General features: G+C 51.2%; 1 protein-coding gene across 1 annotated transcript; it reads right to left on the reverse strand.

Moving 5' to 3' along the window:
* Positions 1-4,651: 4,651 nt before the first annotated feature.
* Positions 4,652-20,109, reverse strand: PSMD3 (proteasome 26S subunit, non-ATPase 3). Its single transcript, XM_047757363.1, has 12 exons — positions 19,722-20,109; positions 15,842-16,032; positions 14,043-14,180; positions 12,438-12,574; positions 11,162-11,352; positions 10,889-10,992; positions 7,104-7,218; positions 6,883-7,002; positions 6,635-6,738; positions 6,264-6,419; positions 5,315-5,365; positions 4,652-5,113 (listed from the first exon to the last, which is right to left on the reverse strand). The coding sequence occupies exons 1-12, from the start codon at positions 19,939-19,941 to the stop codon at positions 5,036-5,038; spliced, it is 1,605 nt and encodes a 534-aa protein (XP_047613319.1). The 5' UTR covers positions 19,942-20,109; the 3' UTR covers positions 4,652-5,035.
* Between the last annotated feature and the right edge of the window lie 2,462 nt (positions 20,110-22,571).

Here is a 22,571-nt window from a genome sequence, read left to right on the forward strand (position 1 = left end):
TTGATCCCTGACCCAGTGTCTTGGGCTAAAGGATCTTGTGTTACTGCATCTGTGGCATAGGTTGCAGTTGTGGCTTGGATTCCATCCCTGGCCTGGGATGTGCCACAGGTGCAGCCATAAAATGAAAAATGAAAAAAAAAAAAAAAAAAGGGCAGAAGTGAGCAGTGGTGACACACCATGCACCCCACAAGCCTAAACAATGTGCCATCTGGCCCTTTAAGAAAAGTTGCAAACTCTGTACACAGGACATATGCATGGGGAGACACACAGAGAAAAGCTCTGCAGCATGTTTGTGGCCACCAATAAATTAATACATAAATACACTGTGGCCCCTTCATACCAGATGTGCCTGCCCAGGCCTCCAGAATGAAAAATCCAGGAGGAGGAGTTCCCGTCGTGGTGCAGTGGTTAATGAACCCGACTAGGAACCATGAGGCTGTGGGTTTGATCCCTGGCCTCTAGTGGGTTAAGGATCTGGCGTTGCCCTGAGTTGTGATGCAGGTCGCAGACTCAGCTCAGACCTGGCATTGCTATGGCTCTGGCGTAGGCCAGCGGCTACAGCTCCGATTAGACCCCTAGCCTGGGAACCTCCACGTGCTATGGGTGCAGCCCTAAAAAGACCAAAAAAAAGAAAAAGAAAAAAAAAAGAAAAATCCAGGAGGAAAGGAGTTTGGTTTTTTATTCAGTTGTACTTAAGAATCTGCCCCCTTAGCCAAAGATATCCTGAAAAAGAAAAATGGAGCTGAAGGAATCAGGCTCCCGGACTTCAGACTATACTACAAAGCAACAATCAGCAAAACCGTATGGTACTGGCACAAAGACAGAAATATAGATCAGTGGAATAGGATAGAAAGCCCAGAATTAAACCCACGCATCTACAGCCAACTCATCTATGACAAAGGAGGCAAGAATATACAATGGAGAAAAGACAGCCTGTTCAATAAGCGGTGCTGGGAAAACTGGACAGCCACATGGAAAAGAATGAAACTAGAACACTCCCTAACACCATACACAAAAATACACTCAAAATGGATTAAAGATCTAGATATAAGACCAGACACTATAAAACTCTTAGAGGAAAATGTAGGCCAAACACTATCTGACATAAATGACAGCAACATCTCAGATCCACCTCTTAAGAGTAATGACAGTAAAAACAAAAATAAACAAATGGGACCCAATTAAACTTAAAAGTTACTTCACAGGAAAGGAAACCCTAAACAAAATGAAAAGACAACCCACTGAGTGGGAGAAAAACTTTGCAAATTAATCAACTGACAAGAGATTAATCTCCAAAATTTATAAACACCTTCTGCAGCTCAATACCAAAAAAACAACCCCATCAAAAATGGGCAGAAGATCTAAACAGACAGTTCTCCAAAGAAGACATACAGATGGCCACAAAACACAGAGAAATGCAAATCAAACCACTATGAGGTACCATCTTACACCAACCAGAATGGCCATCATCAAAAAATCTGCAAACAATAAGTGCTGGAGAGGGTATGGAGAAAAAGGAACCCTATTACGCTGTTGGTGGGATTATAAATTGGTGCAACCTCTGTGGAAAACAGTATGGAGACTCCTCAGAAAACTAAAAATAGAACTACCATTTGATCCAGCAGTCCCACTCCTGGGCATCTATCCAGAGAAAACCATGACTCAAAAATACACATGTACTCCAATGTTCACTGCAGCACTATTTTCAATAGCCAAGACATGGAAACAACCTAAATGTCCATTGACAGAGGAGTGGGTCAAGAAGATGTGGTACATATACACAATGGAATATTACTCAGCCATTAAAAGGAACAAAGTAGCAGCATTTTTAGCAACATGGATAGACCTAGAAATTATCATGCTAAATGAAGCCAGCCATACAATGAGACACCAACATCAAATGCTTTCACTGACGTGTGGAATCTGAAAAAAGGACAGACTGAACTTCTTTGCAGAACAGATACTGACTCATAGACTGAAAAACTTACGATTTCCAAAGGAGACAGTTCAGGGGATGGGGGGATGTGCTTGGGTTGTGGGATGGAAATCCTATAAAATTGGACTGTGATGATCATTGCACAACTATAAAGGTAATAAATTCATTGCGTAATTAAAAAAAAAAAAAAAAAAAGAATCTGCCCCCTGAACAGGGCTGGGCATGGGTGTCAACACGATTAGATCTCAAAACTAACAATGAGTGAACGGAGCAACTTATATTCACATGATACATCATTTACAAAGATTAAAAAACTCAAAACAGGCAGTTCTCAGTTTTGTGAAACAATGGGATTGGCTGCGTCTTGGCAGCGCTAGGACGCCGGTTTGATTCCCAGCCTGGCACAGTGGGCGATCCTAATAGGCGACCAATAAAGAACAAAAAAAAAAAAACCCTTCAAAATGGGAGTTCTCCTGTGGCACAGCAGGTTAAGGATCTGGCATTGTGACTGCAGTGGCTCCGGTCGCTGTGGCACAGGCTTGATCCCTGGCTCAGGAAATTCCACATGCTGTGGGCACAGTCAACCCCCCCCCAAAACAAATAAACAAACAAACAACAAACGCAAAAAAAAATTCTTTTTTTTTTTTCCTTTTTAGGGCCGCACCTGTAGCATATGGAAGTTCCCAGGCTAGGGGTCCAATTGGAGCTGCAGCCGCCAGTCTACACCACAGCCACAGCCACTCAGAATCCGAGCTTCATCTGTAACCTACACCGCAGACCATGGCAATGCTGGATCCTTAACCCAAAGAACGAGGCCAGGGATGGAACCTGCATCCTATGTCACGTTCTTAACCCGCTGTGCCACAATGGGAACTCCTCAAAACAATATTCTGTAGTAAAATACAAAAACATAAACTGGAAGGTTACACACTGAATTCATCAGAGTGGCCGCCTCCAGGGAAAGAGGGAAGGGGCCTGGCAAAGGAGCAAGAAGGGCTTCCCACGCAGAGGTCAGGTTTTTTTCTTGGATGAAAAAACTTGACACAGTAACAAAATGTTGACATTGATTAAATTGGGGGGAGGGAGCTCCCGTTCTGCCTTAGTGGTAGTGAACCCACCTAGGATCTATGAGGACGCGGGTTCAATCCCTGGCCTTGCTCAGTGCGTTAAGGATCTGGCGTTGCTGTGGCTGTGGTGTAGGCTGGTGGCTACAGATCTGATTGGTTGTCTAGTCTGGAAAGGTCCCTAAAAAAAAAAAAAAAAAGTAAATTGGGTGGAAAGTCCATGGGTGTCTATTAGGCTATTCTTTGTACTTCTCTGTAGTTTCCTAATTAAAAAACATTACCTGGAAGGTAGAGAACACCGCGAATGCTTCAAGTGTGAAAAGTGACATTGAACTTCTCCAGGCAAAGAAAGCCAAGCTGGTGGGAATGAATTACAAGAACTTTCCAGACAGTAGAGCAGACAGAAAAATGGTCCATAGACTCAAGGTGGATGAGAACCAGGAACTCAACGGCAAATGACCCCAACTCTGTGTAGGAGGGTGATACCTCTCCCGTCCATTGCCAACCAAGAAAGGGCCTGAAGCACTTTGGGCTGGATGCTGACTTTGAGATTTGTCATTGGGAAAAATATTAATTACAACTAATTATTATGGTTACAAAGAAAGTCGGAGTTCCCGTCGTGGCTCAGCGGTTAACGAACCTGACTAGTATCCATGAGGACAGGTTCAATCCCTGGCCTTGCTCAGTGGGTTAAGGATCTGTCGTTGCCGTGAGCTGTGGTGTAGGTCGCAGATGCAGCTCCGATCCCATGTTGCTGTGGTTGTGGTGTAGGCCGCCAGCTACAGCTTTGATTCGACCCCTAGCCTGGGAACTTGCACATGCTGCGAGTGAGGCCCTAAAAAGCAAAAAGAAAAAAAAGAAGTTACAATCTAGTTGGGAAGGCTTTCACACCAACTACCTCCTAAGAGAAGAGAGTGGTTCAGAAGCCAGGGAGTTGAATGACTGAGGCAGGGCGCCTGGAGGATGTGTACAGTCAGGAGAAGGAATGCAGCTGAGGGGAGGCGGAGTGTTCGGAGAGCAGAGCTCGGCGGGAGCAGGAACGAGGAGCACAGGCACGGCCACGCCCCGGGTGCCAGCCAGGGAACAGGAAGGATTCAAATGACCCAATGTGGGGAGCACCCCAGCAGCTGCCGGCAGGTGTATCTTCCCACCACACGCAGTTGGAGGTAGGCTGGGGGCCACAGGGGAACCCCTCCCGCCTGAACCCCACTCTGCTCAGGAAGAAACTGACCCCCAATCCGCAAGGGCCACTGGGGCAAAGCCCTGCTCTTGACCGGCTGCAGCCTCACTGGAGAAACCGCTCCTCTGCAAACCTCACCTGAGGGTCAGATCCCCCTTTTCTTTGAGCCTCTGGAAGCCGGGAGGTCACGCAGCTGCATCATTTATTTGACCGATGTGGGGAAGGAGCTGAGAGGTTTAGAGAGGGGCCTAATTATCTGAGAGCCGGTTAGATACGCAAGAGCAAGCCCAGGCCCTACGGATGCGGCTCAGAGCCCCTTCATCCCGCCCTTGGCCTCCTCCTCCTCTACAGCTGCATCGCGTCCTCGGATCGCGCCTGGGGCTGGCACTCGGCGGCCGGGAAACAATCTGCGCCTGTTAATACCGCACCATATGGGAGCGAAACACAGTAATTAACTGATGCACAAAGAGCTTCGGAGAATGTTTTATTGTTTAAAAATCATAATTGCGAAGCTTCAAAAAACATAGAGCCCAACACGTGTCCCAATTCCTGTCCCCTACTCCCCGGAGGAGAGCGCGGGGCCAGTCCCTCCCAGCTCGCCGCCCACACCGCTAGCCAGGACCCTGCCCTGGGGAGGCCCCCTGCCCGCCCTCCTGCCCACGTGTGCTAAGTCACCGGCTGGGGAGGGGCCCTGGGTGAGGTGGGGGTGACTGCTCCCTGCACCCCTTATCCCCTGCACAGGCACAGTCTGTGTGCTGCGTGTGGGAAGGGGCCCGTTCCCTGGGCAGGGGGCCCCCGAAGGGGAAAGATAAGGAGCCAGTGCCCACTCACCCCACCCCTCCCCAGCCCCCCAGCTCAAGGGAAGCTGTCATCGTCGTCCTCTGCCATCTCCTTGGCAAACTCCAAGTCTTGCTGCTCCCGCTCCCGCCGTTCCTGGGGAAAGAGGCGGCCGAGGGCCGGGCTGCTGAGGCCCCGTGGGGCTCGCTCACTCCGCCTACCCCCGGCCCGACCCACTCGAGGCCAGGGACTGCCAAGGCTTCACAGCTGCCCCTAGCGCTTCTGGAAGGCTTCCCTTCTCCCTTTCTGTAAGGAAGTTCCATCGTTCAATCTGACCCAAAGCAGAAGGCAGCTTACCTCTGCGGACTCCAGGTCCTTGTTGTACGATTTGGGAGGAAACCTCATGGCCTGAGGCACAACAGAGAGGGAGCAAGATGAGGAGGAGGCAGCGACTCACCCGCAATGTCACACACACTCATCGTGCTCCTGTGTGTCCCAGGCACAGGACCTGTGTTAGCCGCTTAGCTGCGCCCCCATTCAGGTTCAGGCCAGAGGGGGAGCCGGGGGGAGGCTATCAGGCCATCAGGTGACAGATGCTTAAGAGAGCGTTAGGAGAACCTGGAGGTATAATGGTGCACTGTCCCGACTGGGCAGGGAGGGGACTGGGCAGAGAGAAGAAAGCGGGGTGAGAATGGACTGGCTGTGCCAGTGAAGGAAGGGCGCCCCCTGTAGAGGGGTGAGAAGGCCTGTCCAGCTTGGGAGGGGTGCGGGGTGGAGGAGAAGAGGAAGGCGGGAGGGAATGTGGGGAAGGGGGGGTAGTCCTTGAGGGCAGTGAGGCCAGAGGTGCAGGGGACCAGATGCAAGTGACACCCCTGGTTTCCTAAGCTAGCGCCTGACCCAGGAAAAGGGCTCAGAGCCTTCCGTGGAAGGAGATGCTATTCAGAGTTAAGTGCCCCAAGACAGTGACCATTTAACCTCGTCAAGCAGGACAGGCACTGTCTCACTGTCAGCCTCATGGATGGAGAAGCAGAGGCTCACAGAAGTGAAATGACTCAAATTTGGAAGCAAATCCAGAACCCTTCGCGCTCAATCCCCACCTGATTCCCCCCCCCGCCCCCGGCAAACAGGATCCTTAAAGGCAAAGAGAAGGTGCTGTAGTCCCACAAGCAGAAGCCTTTGTCCCTCCTGCGCCCTCAGTGATTTTATAGAGGTTGTCCAGGAACTGGGCCCCAAACCAAGCCGATCCTTTCTGAGGAATCAGGCTGGGTGTGGAGGGAGCCTCTGCTGCCAAGGGCGCCTCACTCACCTTGACAGACATGTTGTGAATGTCCAGGCAGAAGGAGATGCGCTGGTGGAAGGCCAGCTGGGGCTCTCGGGTGGAATAGATGTCAATCATCTCCTTGGACTGGACGTAGCCCTTCTCATGGTTGATGCTGGCCTCAATGACGCCATCGCGGATGGCCTGGGGGTCCCCAAGAAAGAGTCACCAGAAAGCCCACCTTTCGCACTCACTTACACTCTTTCCCTCTGGCAACTTCCTGGCTCCACTGCAAGACTGGCGCTCCCTGCAAAGTCTATGCCGCAGCTACCCCAGTCCCCTCCCTGGACACCTCCTCCCAGCTCCATCCCTGAAGTAAGGCAGGAAGGGGGCAACCACAGTCCCTGAACCAGGACCACCTTGGCAACAATGAACTCGGCATCCTCTGGGCTATCCAGCTGCAGCTTCTGGGCGATGTCCGCCAGGGAGATTCGGGAATAGGAGAGGCTGATCATGCGCACACCTGGGAGAGGAGGGAGCGGCGGGGGGTCAGGGCGGGCACAGTCCCTTCACCCGCCCGCAGACACCCACAGGCCGGTCCCTGGCCTCCTAGAGAAGCCTGGTCTGGGTCCTGCTCCTTCAGGGGCCCCCACACCCTGACTCCCACCTGTCTTGATGACGTTGTGCCGCAGTCGGATGATGAGGGTGTAGGTCCCATCTGCTTGAAACTTCTCCCCAAACTGATCCAGGACCTGGTTGAACTTGGCCAGGTTTCCCGTCCGGACAGCTGCAGGGGGAGAGGAGAGGATCAGATGCCGCACAGGCCACGCACATCAGAGGGGCACAGTGTCGGGGGGCTGGCAAGCTCTGGGAGGGGACCAGCCTTACCCTGGGTCAGGAGGAAGTAGGGCATGAGCGAGCGCTTGAGGGATGGTTGTCGGAACTGCAGCCGGTCCGGGATCTCCCCCAGCAACAGCTCCACCACAATCAGCAGCTTGTGCACCTGGCAGAGTGGGCACAGGAACATAGTGGGCAGGGAGCCCCAGCCGGTGGGGGAGAGAACGAAATGGGGCTTCAAGTCAGCCAGACATGCCGGGAAAGGGGGAGGTGGCCCGGGGACCAGGCCCGCAGAGAGAGGAAAAAAACCCTCTCGAGTTCCTGCTGTGGCTCAGTGGTAACAAACCCGACGAGTATCCATGAAGATGTGGGTTCGAGCCCTGGCCCTCGCTTAGTGGGTTAAGGACCTGGCGTGGCTGTGGCTGTGGTATAGGCTGAAAGCTGTAGCTCTGAGCTGACCCCGAGCCTGGGAACCTCCACATGCCAAGGGTAGGGCCCTAAAAAGACAAAAAACAAAACAAAATAAAACTCCACCCAAAACCCCTCAACCTGTGCTGGGCCTGGAATCCAAGCTCTGCCTTTGGAGCCAGGCCCTGGGAGCATCTGACCCTTTGCCCTCACTAAGCCCTCACTCCACTTCAGTGCAAAGTGCCCCGAAAAGGCAATGTTCTAAGGGACATGCCGGATGGCAGGTTCTACGGCCCAGAAACAGTGAGGAAGCAGGACCCAGAGGCCTAGGGAAAGGAATGCGAGTCGGCCAAAGATGCTGTTTAGGGAAGTGAACCACCAGTAAAACTGTCAGCTGGGTAGAGGCAGAAGCACAGGAAAAGGCCTGCAGGACCTTAGTGAGTGAGCCGCGTAGGGATGTAGAAGATTGGCTGGAAAAGTCTGGCCCTTCCTCATCCACAAAACGGAGGTCTCCCTCATCAGCGCCTACTGGACTCAGCGCCATGCAAAGAGGACTGCATCCCGGTGGACGGGATGCTGCCCAGTAGTTAAGGAGCTTCCACCGAGCAGAGGCAGAGACAGCCAAGTTGCGTGACAGCAAGGGTCACGAGGGAGGTGAGGGGTTAAAATGGGTGGCGGGTGATTGCGCCCACACCCGGGCAAGGATTCTTCGCCCCTCCACACATGCCCATGAGGCTGCCCTGGTGCCCGCGTACTCCACGAGCTGGGGGAAGCCACGGAGGAGGCAGAAGTTAGCGGGTGCTGTAAGGATTCTGAGGAAGCAGAGGAAGGAGGACAGAGAAACAGGCTGGAGAAGAGGCGGGCACGCGGGGGGCATGGAGGGACCAGGAGAGACGACTGGGGCCCGTCTGGGGATGTGTGGTTTCGAATGCCAGGCTGAGTTCTGAGTTTGGAGACAGAATGCTATATATATATATTTTTTTCTTTTTAGGGCTGCACCCACACACATGGAAGTTTTTGGGCTAGGGGTTGAATCGGAGCTGCAGCTGCCAGCCTACACCACAGCCATGGCAATGCTGAATCCTTAACTTGATGAGTGAGGCCAGGGATCAAACCCGCATCCTCATGGATGCTAGTCAGGTCAAACCCGCTGAGCACAATGGGAGGCCCCAGAATGCTACTCTCTGCCAGCTACGAAATGCCCAGTGCCTCAACCTTTGGCTGCTTCTTCCCTAAAATGCACGTAACACGTGCTTCCTCAAGACTAAGGATTCTCTACAAGGCAGGCGAGGGCAGCAACACCAGCTCCCTGGGCCAGGCAGCTGGGCTTGGCGCTCTGCCTGGACAGGCAGCCTGGTGGACGGGAGGAGGGTGACCAGCTGTGTCAGTGGCTTGAACTAGGGCACTGGCGACATCAGAGAACAACAAATAAAAGCCATGGAGGCAAATCGACAAGCCGGCGATGGCGCAGGAAAGTGGGGAGGAGCTGAGATGATCCCCAGGCTCCTGCCATGATCAGGAGAGCAGGAGGCGCCCAGGAGGGTCGTTTTGGACAAGCTCAGTGCAGAGTCAGCGGGTATTTATACAAAGCTGTGTGGCAGGGAGTCGGATCTGCAGGTTTGGGTTTGTGAGGGAGTCAGAACTGGTCATAGGCTGAGCTGCAAACCCCAAATTCATATGCTGAAGCCCTAACCCCCCCTAGTACCTCAGAACCTTTAAAGAGGTAATTAAAGTAAAATAACGTCATGCGAGCAGCCCTAGGCCAACACTGCTCGTGTGCTCAAAAGAAGGATCAGACGTCAGAAGACGGCCACCTACAGGGAAGCCCTCAAATGACCCCAACCATGCTAACATCCTGATCCTGGACTTCTGGCCTCCAGAACTGCGATGAAATAAATTTCTGCTGTTTAAGCCACCCAGTCTTGTTACAGCAACCCCATTGTGGAGGTCATAGCAGAGCTATGAAAGGAAGGTTCCCCAAGGAGAGAATGTGGATTGACTGCACACGTGCAGGCTTTCCAAGTGCTCTGCCGCGGGCTCCACGTTAAACCCGACGCCCCTCTTTACCCCGTCTCACCCGCCCCGCTTTGACCGAGAGTGGCTTCTCCGTCTGTGCTCTCGTCCCATTCCTCCTCCTTTCCGAGGCCTGGGCCCACCACCTACTTGCTTAAGCCTCTGTGGGCGGACAGTTCCCCCAACTCTGCTTCTTCCATCTCTCTCCGGGCTCCCCCACCAACAGCCCGCAGGCCAAAGACCTCACCTTCGCTCCCTCCTTCCTGCCACCTGGCTCCACCCTAGAAAGCTCTGGAACCTAACCCATCCCCAGCAAAACCTGGTTTGAAAACACTGCTTTACCCCACAAGACCTCTCCCCAGTGCAGCACACAGTCTGCACGTTCATCACTTGTGTTTGCAGTGAACTTTAGAAGGAAGAGTGTGTCTCCTATTTCGTAAGCAACCTCACATCCTGCAATGTGCCTGTGTGTCTGACAAGTCTTTCCATGAAAATTTTACTCATCTTTCAAAAACCAGATCAAATTTAACTCTGTAAGATTTCCCTAATTATTTGACCACAACTAATCCTTTCTCTGAACTTGTGAACGGAGACAAGCCAAACCTCTCACGTGGAGCTCAGCACCACACAGGTTCATGCCGCTCTCTTTCAGGGGCACTAAGGTCTGTTAAGGTGGGAGCAGAGGTTTGTAGTTGGGAAAGTTGGATCTGAATTCTGGCTTCCAGGCTCTGTGACTTTAAACAGACCCTCTAGGCTTTCAGAGTCAAAGTTCTTCATGCATCTCTTTAAGGGCAAATGCCATTTCTTGTCCTTTTTTTCTTTCTTTGGCTGCACCCTTGGCATGTGGCGCTTCCTGGGCCAGGGATCGAACCCGTGCCATAGTTATCACCTGTCCCACGACTGCGGCAAAACTGGACCCTTAACCCACTGCACCACAGGGGAACTTCCTCATCCTTCTTTTCTATCCTCCGCAATGCCCAACATCAAGGTCGGCACGCCACAGATGCCTGGTGACCGACAGCTCTCGCGCGGCCATGGTTTACCTCCCCCTGAGTCAGGCAGCCTTAGGGAGAGCTCGGGGTTCCCTGGCCGTAGGCAACACTGCCCCAAAAGGGGCAGGTGAGGGACTAGGTCAGAGCCTGGGGTTTATCAACACAATCCAGGCGCTTTCCTGGAAGGACTACAGGCAGTGCTGGGGAATCAGGAATATTCTAAACCTACCTACCAAGAACATAAACTGCCAGAGGTGCAGGTGGTGTCAGCTAATGTGCCCTGAACAAGGCTACAAGCAACTAGACACCCGACGCCAGCTTCGGGGTAACGGATTTGCAGGATGCCTGCCCGACTCCTTGGACAGGGAAGCAGCACTAACATCAGACGTGTAAGCGGATCCAAGGAGTGAGAACTGTGCTCACCGTCTGTTTGAAGCCGACAGCTGTGTGCTGAGGGGCCTTGCGAAGGGCGTTGGTCATTGTTCTCCGGGCCTCCGAGTACTCCAGCTGGATGGCTTTGATCCGCCCTGGGTGTGGAGAGGAGGCGAGCTGGTCAAGAGGATGGCATCCCCCAAACCCCCCGCAAAGCCAGGGTGCCAAATGGGCCTCTTCTGCACCACGGGCACCACGTTCTCAGAAAATTTGCGCCGAGGGAGCCTGAGACCCCTTCTGGCGGGGGCGATGGGCCCTGCTCACCTGTGTAGTAGAGGTACCTTGCCCACTCGTTGTTGTTGGCCTGCTCGGGGAACACGGACTTGGACACCAGCTTCTCGGCCTGGTCGTACAAGTTGTAGTGCAAGTAGTTCCGCAGCAGGAGGTTCAGCAACGTGGCCTGTCCGTCCGCGTCGTGCCGCAGGGTGGCTGTCCGGAGCCGTGCATGCAAGAAGCTTCGTGAAGGAAGGACACAAGAGGTCAAGGGCCTCAAATAATAACTCTTCAAATTGCCTCTGGGAGATCCCTCGTGGCACCGTGGGTTAGGGATCTGGCAATGTCACCACTGCAGCTCCGCAGCTGCTATGGCATGGGTTCGATCCCTGGCCTGGGAACTTCCACATGCTGCAAGCACCCCTGGCCCTGCCCCAAACCAACTGCCTCTGTCCTCTCCATTCTCTCTCAATTTCTAAAAAAGTGATTCAAACTGCTCTGCTGATTAGTCACTGAACAGTCGGCTGCCGCGGGCCTTCTCTGTGGAGCACTGGTCCACGTGCACAAAAGGGACAGAACTCTGCTCAAGGAACCTGCATTCTAGCGGGGGAGACAGACATCCATCGCGGTAAATAAGCCTATCGCGCAGCGTGATGGCAGGTGGTAGGGGAGATGCTGAAATCAAGGTAAGTGTGATGAGGACCGCAAGAGGGGAGGAGGGTGGGGCTGTGACTTTACGGAGCTCAGTCAGGGGGACTCACTGAGAAGGAAACGGTTAAGCAGTCAGGCTTGAAGGGGGCAGAGGGAAGAGCCAGCGCAAAGACCCCGAGGGAGAGTGTGCTGACGTGCCCGCAGAAGGGCAGGGTGCTGGCGCCTGAGCGGGTGCATCAGGCAGCAACGGGGGTAAAGGCAGGAGACAGTAACGGGGGCCAGATCCTGTTGGGCCTCATGAGCTTATATCCTGAGGTCTCTGGCTGCTCCCTGAGGGAAATGGGGAGCCCCTGCAGGTTTGAAGCGTAGGCGTGAGGGTTTCCCAGCCTGTCCTCGTACCTTTGACCCACTAATGACTCCTCCATTGATGTGGCATGAAGGAAGGGCCTGGGGGACAGGACCTATCAGCCCGGTGGTCATCTCTGCTTCTTCATCTCGTCTCAGTCCCTCTCCCAAGCTCTCACTCGGCTCAGAGTGTGTTAATCACCGCCCTCACTTCCTGACGGGCACCTGACACCTCCCAGCCCCTTGCCCTCTGCAGGCCCATAGCTCCGCGGCAGTGACTGACCACGTCTCTGACCCCAGGGCCACCAGCCAGACCCTTGGCCACCGGTACCTGCGCACCACATCCAGCTTGTCCAGGAACTCATAGACCCGAGCGTGATAATAGTAACACTTCGCAGCCACGAGGTCCAGTGCCCGGCGGTTCTGAGTGCTGATCTTCTGCATCAGGTCATCTGAGATCTTCTGTGCCTGGGGAGGCAGCCAAAAGAGAGTCAAGTGGCGGTTCTTCAAAAAGTTAAACAGGAAGCTGGCACATGAGCCAGCAGCTCCCCTCCTAGGCGTACGTCCAAGAGAACTGGAAACAAGTTCACATCGAAACGTGCACACGAGCACTCGCATGAGCATCATGCAGCACAACCAAAGAGTGGAGACAACCCGAGTGTCTACCACGCAGTGAATGGACAAACACAACGCGGCACATCCACACAGTGGAGGTTACTCATCCGTAACAGGGAACAGAGCACAGACACCAGCTACAACGTGGATAAACCTAGAAAACATTATGCTACACAAAGAAGCCAGCTGCAAAAGGCACGAATTATATAATTCCATTTAAGTGGAATGTCCGGAACAGGAAAATCCATGAGACACAAAATAGATCAATGGGCTGGGCTGAGGAGAGAATGGGGAGTGACTGCTGACTGGCAGGGTGTTTTTTTCGGGTGGGACTGATTGAACTGGTCTAGGGATGACGGCTGCACAACCTTGTGAATATATCAAAACCCGATCAACTGTACATTTTCAAGGGGGTAAATTATATCTAAAACAAACAAAAGCCAACCAATGACATGACAAGGGAAAAACAAAACAGAACTGAGAAGTGAGACCTGTCCCTTCTGGAGCGAGAGTGGGACAAGAGCTAAGACTGACAAAGAAGCTGGCCTTCACTGGGGGAGGGGTGCGAGAGTCACATCCAAAAGCGGGTCTTTCAGTTCCACAACAGTAGCTGCCCTTTGTTAAAATGCTGGGAATGCTTACTGCATGGGCAGGTCATTGTGCTAAGGAACTTTTAAAAATACATTTAATACCGACCATAATCTTTTACACACACTGCCCCATTTTACACACAGTTAGGAGAAATTAATTTGACTAAGGTACAGATGGAACTGGGACCCAGGTCTTTCTGTCTCAGGATCTACTCTTCTCAAATGTATCCACTGGAGTTCCTGTTGTGGCTCAACAGTAACAAACCCAACTAGTATCCCTGAGGATGTGGGTTTGATCCCTGGCCTCACTCAGTGGTTAAGATCTGGTGTTGCTGTGAGCTGTGGTGTAAAGTCGCAGACACAGCTCAGATTCTGCGTGGCTGTGGCTGTTGCTGTGGCGCAGGCCGGCAGCTGTGGCTCCGATTCAACCCCTAGCCTGGGAACCTGCAGGTGCTGCAGGTGTGGCCCTAAAAAGAAGAAGAAAATAGAAGAAAGCATCCCCTATACTAGTGCTGCACCACACAGGTACAGAATGACCACTGCCAGCCCTTTCCCAGAGCCCAAGCAGGAGTTGGGGGTCTCCCCGGAGGTGGGTTTGGGCGTATTCCCACGTGGGGGAAGAGTCTGGGGGACAGTTAATAACCCAGCGACAATATATTTCTTTGCTGGAGGCAATCTCCCCCACAAATCCGGCACACCGCACGTTATTCTCTCCCGCTGGGCCTGGGTACCTCTTTGTAGCGCTTGCTGTTCATCAGGAAGATGACCACGAGGAGCTGGAGATAGGCTTCCACTTCAGGCAGGAGGGGAGCTGACGCAGCTTTTCCTGTTCGGGGCCGGAACTGTAAATCGGCTTCTGTGTCCATGGGCTAAGAGAGGACAGGGGTCACCGTGGAAAAGCTCAGTCAGATAATCAACCTAGATTTTATGTATTTCGACAAGTACTTATTAGATGCCTACTATGTGCCAAGATTTTCCTAGGTGCAAAAAAAAAGATGCCATAGTCTCTTTCCAAAGGGAGTCAAGGAGGCTGGCAATATAATGCAGAAAAGGGTTGCAGGAGTACAGTATCTTTACAGAATGTAAGGGGGACAGAAAGGATGATGTAAGGACCCCCCCCAAGAGCCTACAATCTAAGTAGCGGTTAAACCACCATACCTGGGACCACTGCAGATTCTATCAGGCAGAGTTTAATAAAGTGATATAATTCTAGAGATGACATCAAGAATAGTGAGATAAAACAATTTTTTCTTTTGGGGGGAACAAAGGAAATTTGGGGGAAACTGACGTACACATACCACCTTTTTCCAGACCTAGTCACTAAGATTGGAATAATGTGTAACAGCCCCCCAAACGATCATGTTGGGTGAATTTAGAGATGTGATGTAAAGGTTAGGTTGGGGTTGGGGGTGCCTTCCAGGCAGGGCTGGGGGAGGGTGCTTTTCCTCCTTCCCAGACAATGAAGTCTTCACTGTGCAGCTCAAGGGGTTTTCTGAGTCATCACATCTATGACACATATAGGATTTTAGGAAGATGATCGCGGCTGAAGGGTCAATGAGGTTTGAGAAGGGGCAGAACCCGAATGGGATCACGGAGGATAAGGGGGGTTTCACAGCTTGAAAGGAAAAGGAGAGGTTTCTCCCGGCACCAAGAGCACTACTGCCAGCAAACTAACGTCAACATGCACCATGAGCCACACGCTGTTCTAAGGGCTTCTCTCCCCCATCCTCCCCCTGCCCCCAAATCTGTTCATTATCACATTTACCAAATGAAGAAAATGAGGCCCAAGGAGGTTAGGTCATTTACCCAAATCCCACAGGTACCAAATGATAGAATTTTTGGCTTCAAATTAAACTCTAGCTCCAAAACCTGTGCTCCTAACTGCTGTTCTAAACGTCATCACATATAGATGTCATATAGAAGGTGGTGGGACCTTCTCTGAGGCCAACAGAGAGACATCAGCAAACTGGAGGAGAGAGTGTGTGTTGAGGGTAGCGGGAAATGAGTATAGTTGGAGGGGTCCTGATTTCTAGCTCCTTCTTCTGACTTGGAAAATGCACCCCCCAGGGCAGAAGGACGGTCCCCTGGCTGGAGGGCAAAAGAGTATTAAAAGGGGCTGCTATGGAGTTCCCATTGTGGCTCAGTGGTTAACAAATCTGACTAGGAACCACGAGGTTGCAGGTTCGATCCCTGGCCTTGCTCAGTGGGTTAAGGATCCGGTGTTGCCAGGAGCCATGGTATAGGTTGAAGATGTGGCTCGGGTCCTGCGTTGCTGTGGCCCTGGGGTAGGTTGGCGGCTACAGCTCCAATTAGACCCCTAGCCTGGGAACCTCCATATGCTGCGGGAGCGGCCCTAGAAAAGGCAAAAAGACAAAAAAAAAAAAAAAAAACTAAAAGGGGCTGCTATGCTTCACGACTCTGCTACAGTAAGGAACAGACAGGCCTTCAGGATGGGAAAGTTACAGAATCAGTATGTCGGCGTGTGTCTCAGGTCCAGCCCGCACCCTTTCCACTGGCCTGACTCACTCACCTCTTCCAGGAAGGGGAGCAAGAAGTCCCGAGTGGCACTGTTTGAGGTGAAGAAGCCATGCACGGCCTTGTACAGAACATAGTGGTTGAGGCGGCGCGACGTGGAAGGCAGCATCCGCAGGGCCCGCAGCACGAACCGAGGCTCCTTGCCCGACACTGCCTTCTCCAGCTGTTTCACGTGCTCCTTGATGTCTGCGGAGGCCACAGGAGGACAAAATGTTACTTCTAACTTCGCCTACTCTCCCGCCGCTCCGGCCAAGCAGTTCTGGGGAGCCTCTTACAAAAGGGCAGGGTGCACAGAATCGCCTCTTTCACCCGAAGAGGGCTGAACGATACTTGCGGATGCCATTCACTGACTTAAAAACATAACCAGGAGACAAGGAAAAATAAAGCTGGGGTGGGGGAAGGAATAGAGGGTGAGAGAAAAGGAAAAAAAACCTAAGAGAACAAAACAGACACATGGAGGTTTACCAGACCTTCAAATACGAAAAGAGTTTCTACATATAAACAACGGGAGAAATCACACATCCGCAAAAACCGATGAACTTGATTAAAAAAACCCAGTAACTGTAAACAAAAATACCTGCAACAAATGCGACCAAAGATTCATATTCTTATTCTACAAGGAGCCTGTATGGACATTGATTAAAATAAATAAATGTGGGAGTTCCTGCGGTGGCGCAGTGGTTAACGAATCCGACTAGCAACCATGAGGTTGCGGGTTCGGTCTCTGCCCTTGCTCAGTGGGTTAACGATCTGGCGTTGCCGTGAGCTGTGGTGTAGGTTGCAGATGAGGCTCGGATCCCGTGTTGCTGTGGCTCTGGCGTAGGCCGGTGGCTACGGCTCCAATTGGACCCCTAGCCTGGGAACCTCCATATGCCTCGGGAGTGGCCCAAGAAATAGCAAAAAGACAAAAATAAATAAATAAAATAAATAAACGTGAACCTGAATGGACAATACAAAAAAGAGGAACAACAGACAATGGATGTGAAAAACATATTTCACTAGTATTCAGATAACTGCAGATGAAGACCTTTTTCAATTACTAAACTAGAAATATCTTGAAAATGAAAACAAAGAGCTTAAGGGTGAACAGGACATTTCTGCTGGTGTACTGTACATCAGCACAGTTTTTTCTGGACAATATCTACCAAAAACTTTACCCTTTCAGGAGTTCCCGTCATGGCGCAGTGGTTAACGAATCCGACTAGGAACCATGAGGCTGCGGGTTCGGTCCCTGCCCCTGCTCAGTGGGTTAACGATCCGGCGTTGCCGTGAGCTGTGGTGTAGGTTGCAGACGCGGCTCGGATCCTGCATTGCTGTGGCTCTGGCGTAGGCCGGTGGCTACAGCTCCGATTCAACCCCTAGCCTGGGAACCTCCATATGCCATGGGAGCGGCCCAAAAGAAATAGCAAAAAGACAAAAAAAACCCCAAAAAAACACAAAAAAAACCAAAAAAAACCTTTACCCTTTCAACTTATGGATCTATACGGAAGGAAGACCAAACACTTGGGCACAGATGGAGTTCCCTTACAGAGCAGTGGGTTAAGGATCTGGCATTAACTCTGCAGCAGCTTGGATCACTGCTGTGGTGCGGATTCAATCTCTAGCCTGAGGAACTTCCACGTGCCTTGGGCCTGGCCAAAAAAGGAAAAAGAGAGAGAGAAACTAGGGCACAGAGATGATGGGTGCAAAACTGTTTACAATAGAAGAAAATGGAAACAAATGTCTAAGAATACTGGAGTGCAATCAATTGGTAGCTTCTTAGTTACCTTCGTAAATTCAGCATATGGTGCCTGGGTCACATTAATGATATAATAATGATAACAACTAATATTTATGAAGGGTTTTACTAGGTTTTTGGGTTTTTTTTGCCACAGCATGTGGTGGCTTGACGTGGGATCTTAGTTCCCAGACCAAGGACAGAACCTGGGGTGCAGTGATGAAAGTGCCGAATCCTAACTATTAGACTACCAGGGAACTCCCCTTTATTATGTTAGGCACCATTCTAAGCTTTTTTCTTTTTTTAATGGCTGTTCCTGGGCGAGGGGCTGAATCAGAGCTGCAGCTGTGATCTATTCTGCAGCTGGGCCAAAGCCAGCTCCTTTAACCCAATGAGTTGTGCTGGGGAACGAACCAGTGCCTCTGCAGCGACCCAAGTTGTCGCAATCAGGTTCTTAACCCACTGTGTCACAGTGGGAACTCCCAGTTCTAAGCATTTTAATCGTCACAATAACTCAATTAAGTAAACACTAGTACTTTCATTTATAGAGATAAGAAAACTAATTTCAGAGCTCATGTTCTTTGCTACTATGTCAGGTATTCAATAAATGTTTCTGGAATACACTGAGTGCTATGTTTACGGATATGTTAAATGAAAGCACACAAACCCATCTGTATTTAGTTATGCCCTGTTCCTAACTGGTTATATAGACTTGATCTCCATTATGGGAGAACAGCTCAAAAAGTCATGGGAAAAATGTTAACCATGGCTGTTTTTACCCCCTTCTACTTCAGACCTTTCATATTAAATGAGGTGTTTAAAAGAAACATGGGAGTTCCCTGGTGGCTCAGTAGGTTAAGGACCTGGCATTGTCATTGCTGTGGTATGGGTTCGATCACTGGCTTGGAAACTTTCGCATATAGTCGACTCTCATAAACTGCAAAAAAGGATCTTATTTAGATAATAAGTTTGCTGTCCAACTTTAGAGTAGGAGCTCATACAGTCAACACTATCACACTCTCAAAACACCACTCAGGTGCATCAATTTGCTTATTTCCATGTGTTTTTTGTTTGGTTTGGTTTTTTAGGGCCTCACCCATGCCATATGGAGGTTCCCAGGCTAGGGGTTGAATTGGAGCTGTAGGTGCCAGCCTATACCACAGCCACAGCATGCCAGATCCGCTCTGCGTCTGCCACCTACACCACAGCTCACGGCAACACTGGATCCTTAACCCACTGAGTGAGTCCAGGGGTCGAACGCGCAACCTCATGGTTCCTAGTCCGATTTGTTTCCTTTGAGCCCAACGGGAACTCCTATTTCAATGTTTTTGAGCGAGGTTCTTATGCAGTTAAGTACAGAGAAAATCAATAAATAGTCTGGTCCTATTTGATCCAGAACAGAAAAACAACATCAAGATCACAATGAGAAGCTCTCACTCTACCTACTCCAAATGTGGACAGGGAGCTCTGAGTAAGAAAAGCGAAATATGAACTTGGAGGAACGAGAGAATGATAGGAAACTGGCAACAGGAGCCTAAGAGAAAAGAAATGGGCTGGGGGTGTTTAGGTGGAAGGCAAGTACGAGGAACTCAAACAAAGTGTGTAATGTATTTAAACTTTAGAAACAGTAGGAGTTTGGGCTTAGAGGAGGAGAAACAGGGCAAAGGGGATCGCGCGGGCATCTCAATTACAGCAACTAGGAAGCAAGATGCTATGTAAAAAGAGCTCTTTTAGGGCAGTTTGCTAAAGGTAGTTAAGACAACAGAAACCATTCTTAAAACTAGGGGCCAGTATTCTGCGTCATCCTGACCTCCTTCGCACATGACTACACTGGTTTTTAGAGAGGTCAATCATACACTGGGGACGCCAGAATCAGTGTAAAAGGAGTAATAACGTCAGAGGAGAGAATTCAGAAAAGGAGTCTACGGGCCCAATGACATCTAGTTCTGGACGCAACCCCAGGTTGCGGAGAGGTGTGTGCGAAGGGCCTGAGCCCGGAGAGAAGGCTCGGCTAGTGAGGCTGGGGTCGGAGTGTGAGGGTAGTAGGGGCGGGCACCTGGGGGTGATCTCAACGAACTAGGGGTGGTAGAGGCTGCGCTGGATCACCGCGGTGCTGTCACCCGTGGTCATGGCATGTCCCCGGCCCGCGCTCTCGTACCCTCCAAGGTGACGGTGTCCAGCTCTCGCTGGGAGTGCTCAGCCGCCGCCGCTGCCGCCTTGCCATCGGTCTCCCCGGTTGATGCGCCACCGGCCGCTGCCTCTTCTTTCATCTCCACATCTTGAGGGGCTGGGGGCGGCGGTGGTTCTTGCTCCGCTCCGCCGGGCGGTGGCTTTGCCTTGTCCGTGCCGCGGCGCCGCGCCGAGCCCTCCTGCTTCATGGCGCCCGGGGTCGCGGCCTAGTCCGGGGACCGAGGCCGGGGCCTCGGGTGAATCCTCGCACCGGAGACCAGGAACCGAGCCGGGCCTGCACACGAGCGCGGGCTCGCGTCGGGCCGCACGATGACGGAGCAGCTGCAAACCCCTTCCCGGCGCTGGGCCTTGTGGGAAATGCCAGGCCGAGTGGGCCGATTGCTGAGTCCACAAAGGGGAGAAAAATCAACAGCCGATGTGCGGATGGAGGCGGATCTTCGAGGAGGGAGCGGGGAGGAGCCTGTAGGGTTTGTCCGGCTTGTTTTGAACTGTTTCAGTGTGTTTTTTTCCTTTGTGTTCCTTTCCAGTGTATTTCTGTGTATGTCCGCATGAGGTCCCCTCAGGCCCCCACTGGGTTACTGCGGACTCTAAGCACCCAACCTCGATGAAATGGGTAGGGTCTATCCAAGCGCAGAGCATGATGACGCCACGAGTTGCCAGGCGAGTTTCATGCCTAAACTCGCTCAATTTGCAGTTCTCAACCGCCGCTTGATGCGACTGGCGCGAGAGAAGAAAAGAAGCTGCGAAGGGATGTTGAGCTAGGCTGTTGGGCTGAGAACTACACCAAATTGGAGACGAAGAAGAACCCCGTGGAATTCAGACCTTCTTGTCCGATTTTAGCTAGTGCTGAAAATAAGGCATAAAATCTCTGCAGCCTGGGAGTGCGGATGCGGGGAGAGTGCATTTGCGTATAATCACTTATAATTTAGTAAAATTTAGGGGTCCACTCTATGTGAGGCTCAGGGCTAGCACATTTCAGGGGACAGGGTGGTGGAAAAAACAAACAAACAAACAAAAAACAGCTCCAGGAGTTCCCTTTGTGGCTCAGCAGTAACAAACCCGACTAATATTCATGAAGATGCAGGTTCAATCCCTGGCCTCGCTCAGCGGGTTAGGAATCTGGCGTTGCCATAAGCTGCGGTGTAGGGCGCAGACACAGCTCGGATCTGGCATGTTGCTGTGGCTGTGGTGTAGGCTGGCTGCTGCAGCTCGAATTCCAACCCTAGCCTGGGAACTTCCATATGCTGCAGGTGCAGCCCTAAAAAGCAAACAAAAACAAAATAAAAAAACCCTGCAAACCAACACTCCCCCACGCCCCAGAAAAAAAAAAAAACCCAGAAAAACAGCTCCAGAGCGTGGTCTGCTGGAAGCTCTGCTCTGGGCTGCCATGTATTGTGATGCTGGACACAAGAGGGTGGAAGATGATGATGGAGACTCTTCACTGTAGTGAAATGGGGAACAGAATAATAGTCTACCTAAGGTGGGTTTAAGAATCCCCCAGGGGAGGAGTTTCCGTCGTGGCGCAGTGGTTAACGAATCCGACTAGGAACCATGAGGTTGCAGGTTCGGTCCCTGCTCTTGCTCAGTGGGTTAACAATCCAGCATTGCCGTGAGCTGTGGTGTAGGTTGCAGATGCGGCTCAGATCCCGTGTTGCTGTGGCTCTGGCATAGGCTGGAGACTACAGCTCCGATTAGACCCCTAGCCTAGGAACCTCCATATGCCGTGGGAGCGGCCCAAGAAATAGCAAAAAGACAAAAATAAATAAATAAATATAAAAAGAATCCCCCAAGGGAAAAATTTGGACCACAAAAATAAGTCTACTTATTTTTCAAAGGAATCCTCTAATGATTCTTCAAGAGGAACATACAGGTTCCAATTTATTGAAAGACACAAAACAAAAACTCCTTTCCTATCTTTGAGGTTTTCTTTTTCTTTTTTTTTCAGTGTACTGCAAGTTTTACTTTGCCCTCAGAGAGAGTGGGTCACCCTGGATAGGGAGAGTGACCTGGGAGGTTTTTGAACTTACTAAAAAATTTTTTATGGCTGCACTGGCGGCTCATGGAAGTTCCCGGGCCATGAATTGAATTCAAGACATGACCTATGCAGCTGTGGCCATGCAGGATCCTTTAACCCACTGCAGGGCTGCGGGATTGAACCTGCACCTCTGCAGCCACTGGAGCCACTTCAGTCAATTCTTAACCCACTGCCCCAGGATGGGAACTCCTCTTGGAACTTTAGTCTCTTCCATAAATGGAAGTTTTAGACCAGGTCAGATCCTGTAAGACAACCTAGCCCTGGGTAAGGTCCTAGAGGCCAGAGAATACGTTTTAGCCATATTCTTTTTTATACAGAGAGAGACTATTCTCTGTATCCTCCCCCTTTATACTATTGCAGCAAACAGCTCCTCGTACTAAACAACCATTTGCTAAATGGACAAGTGCATTCTCCGGTTTTAGGGAAAAAGGCCTTTACCAATTCCTCCCTAACTGTCCTCCTCGTCCCTGGGGCTGGGAGATGGGTATCAGGACTTTTGAATCATCCCTGGAAAGAATCCAGTAGGCCTCTTCTTTGTAACATCATATCTGTGACTGAAGGTGGGCGAGAATGGTAAAGGAAGAAGACAGACAGGATTTATGTTTCATCTTTATGAAGTTACCCTTCTGGATGGGGAGGGTGTTAGCTCACCTCTTTATTAAGTTTACATCACAAGGGAAAAAACACTCACGTCAGCAGATAACTACCCACTATGTCCTTGGGCAATAGAGTGAGGACTTGGAAGATGCCCCAGGATGGGGGAGGATGGCTTAACCCAAAGCT

Source organism: Phacochoerus africanus, chromosome 14, assembly GCF_016906955.1.
Source record: "Phacochoerus africanus isolate WHEZ1 chromosome 14, ROS_Pafr_v1, whole genome shotgun sequence".
In the NCBI taxonomy this organism is placed as follows: Eukaryota; Metazoa; Chordata; class Mammalia; order Artiodactyla; family Suidae; genus Phacochoerus; species Phacochoerus africanus.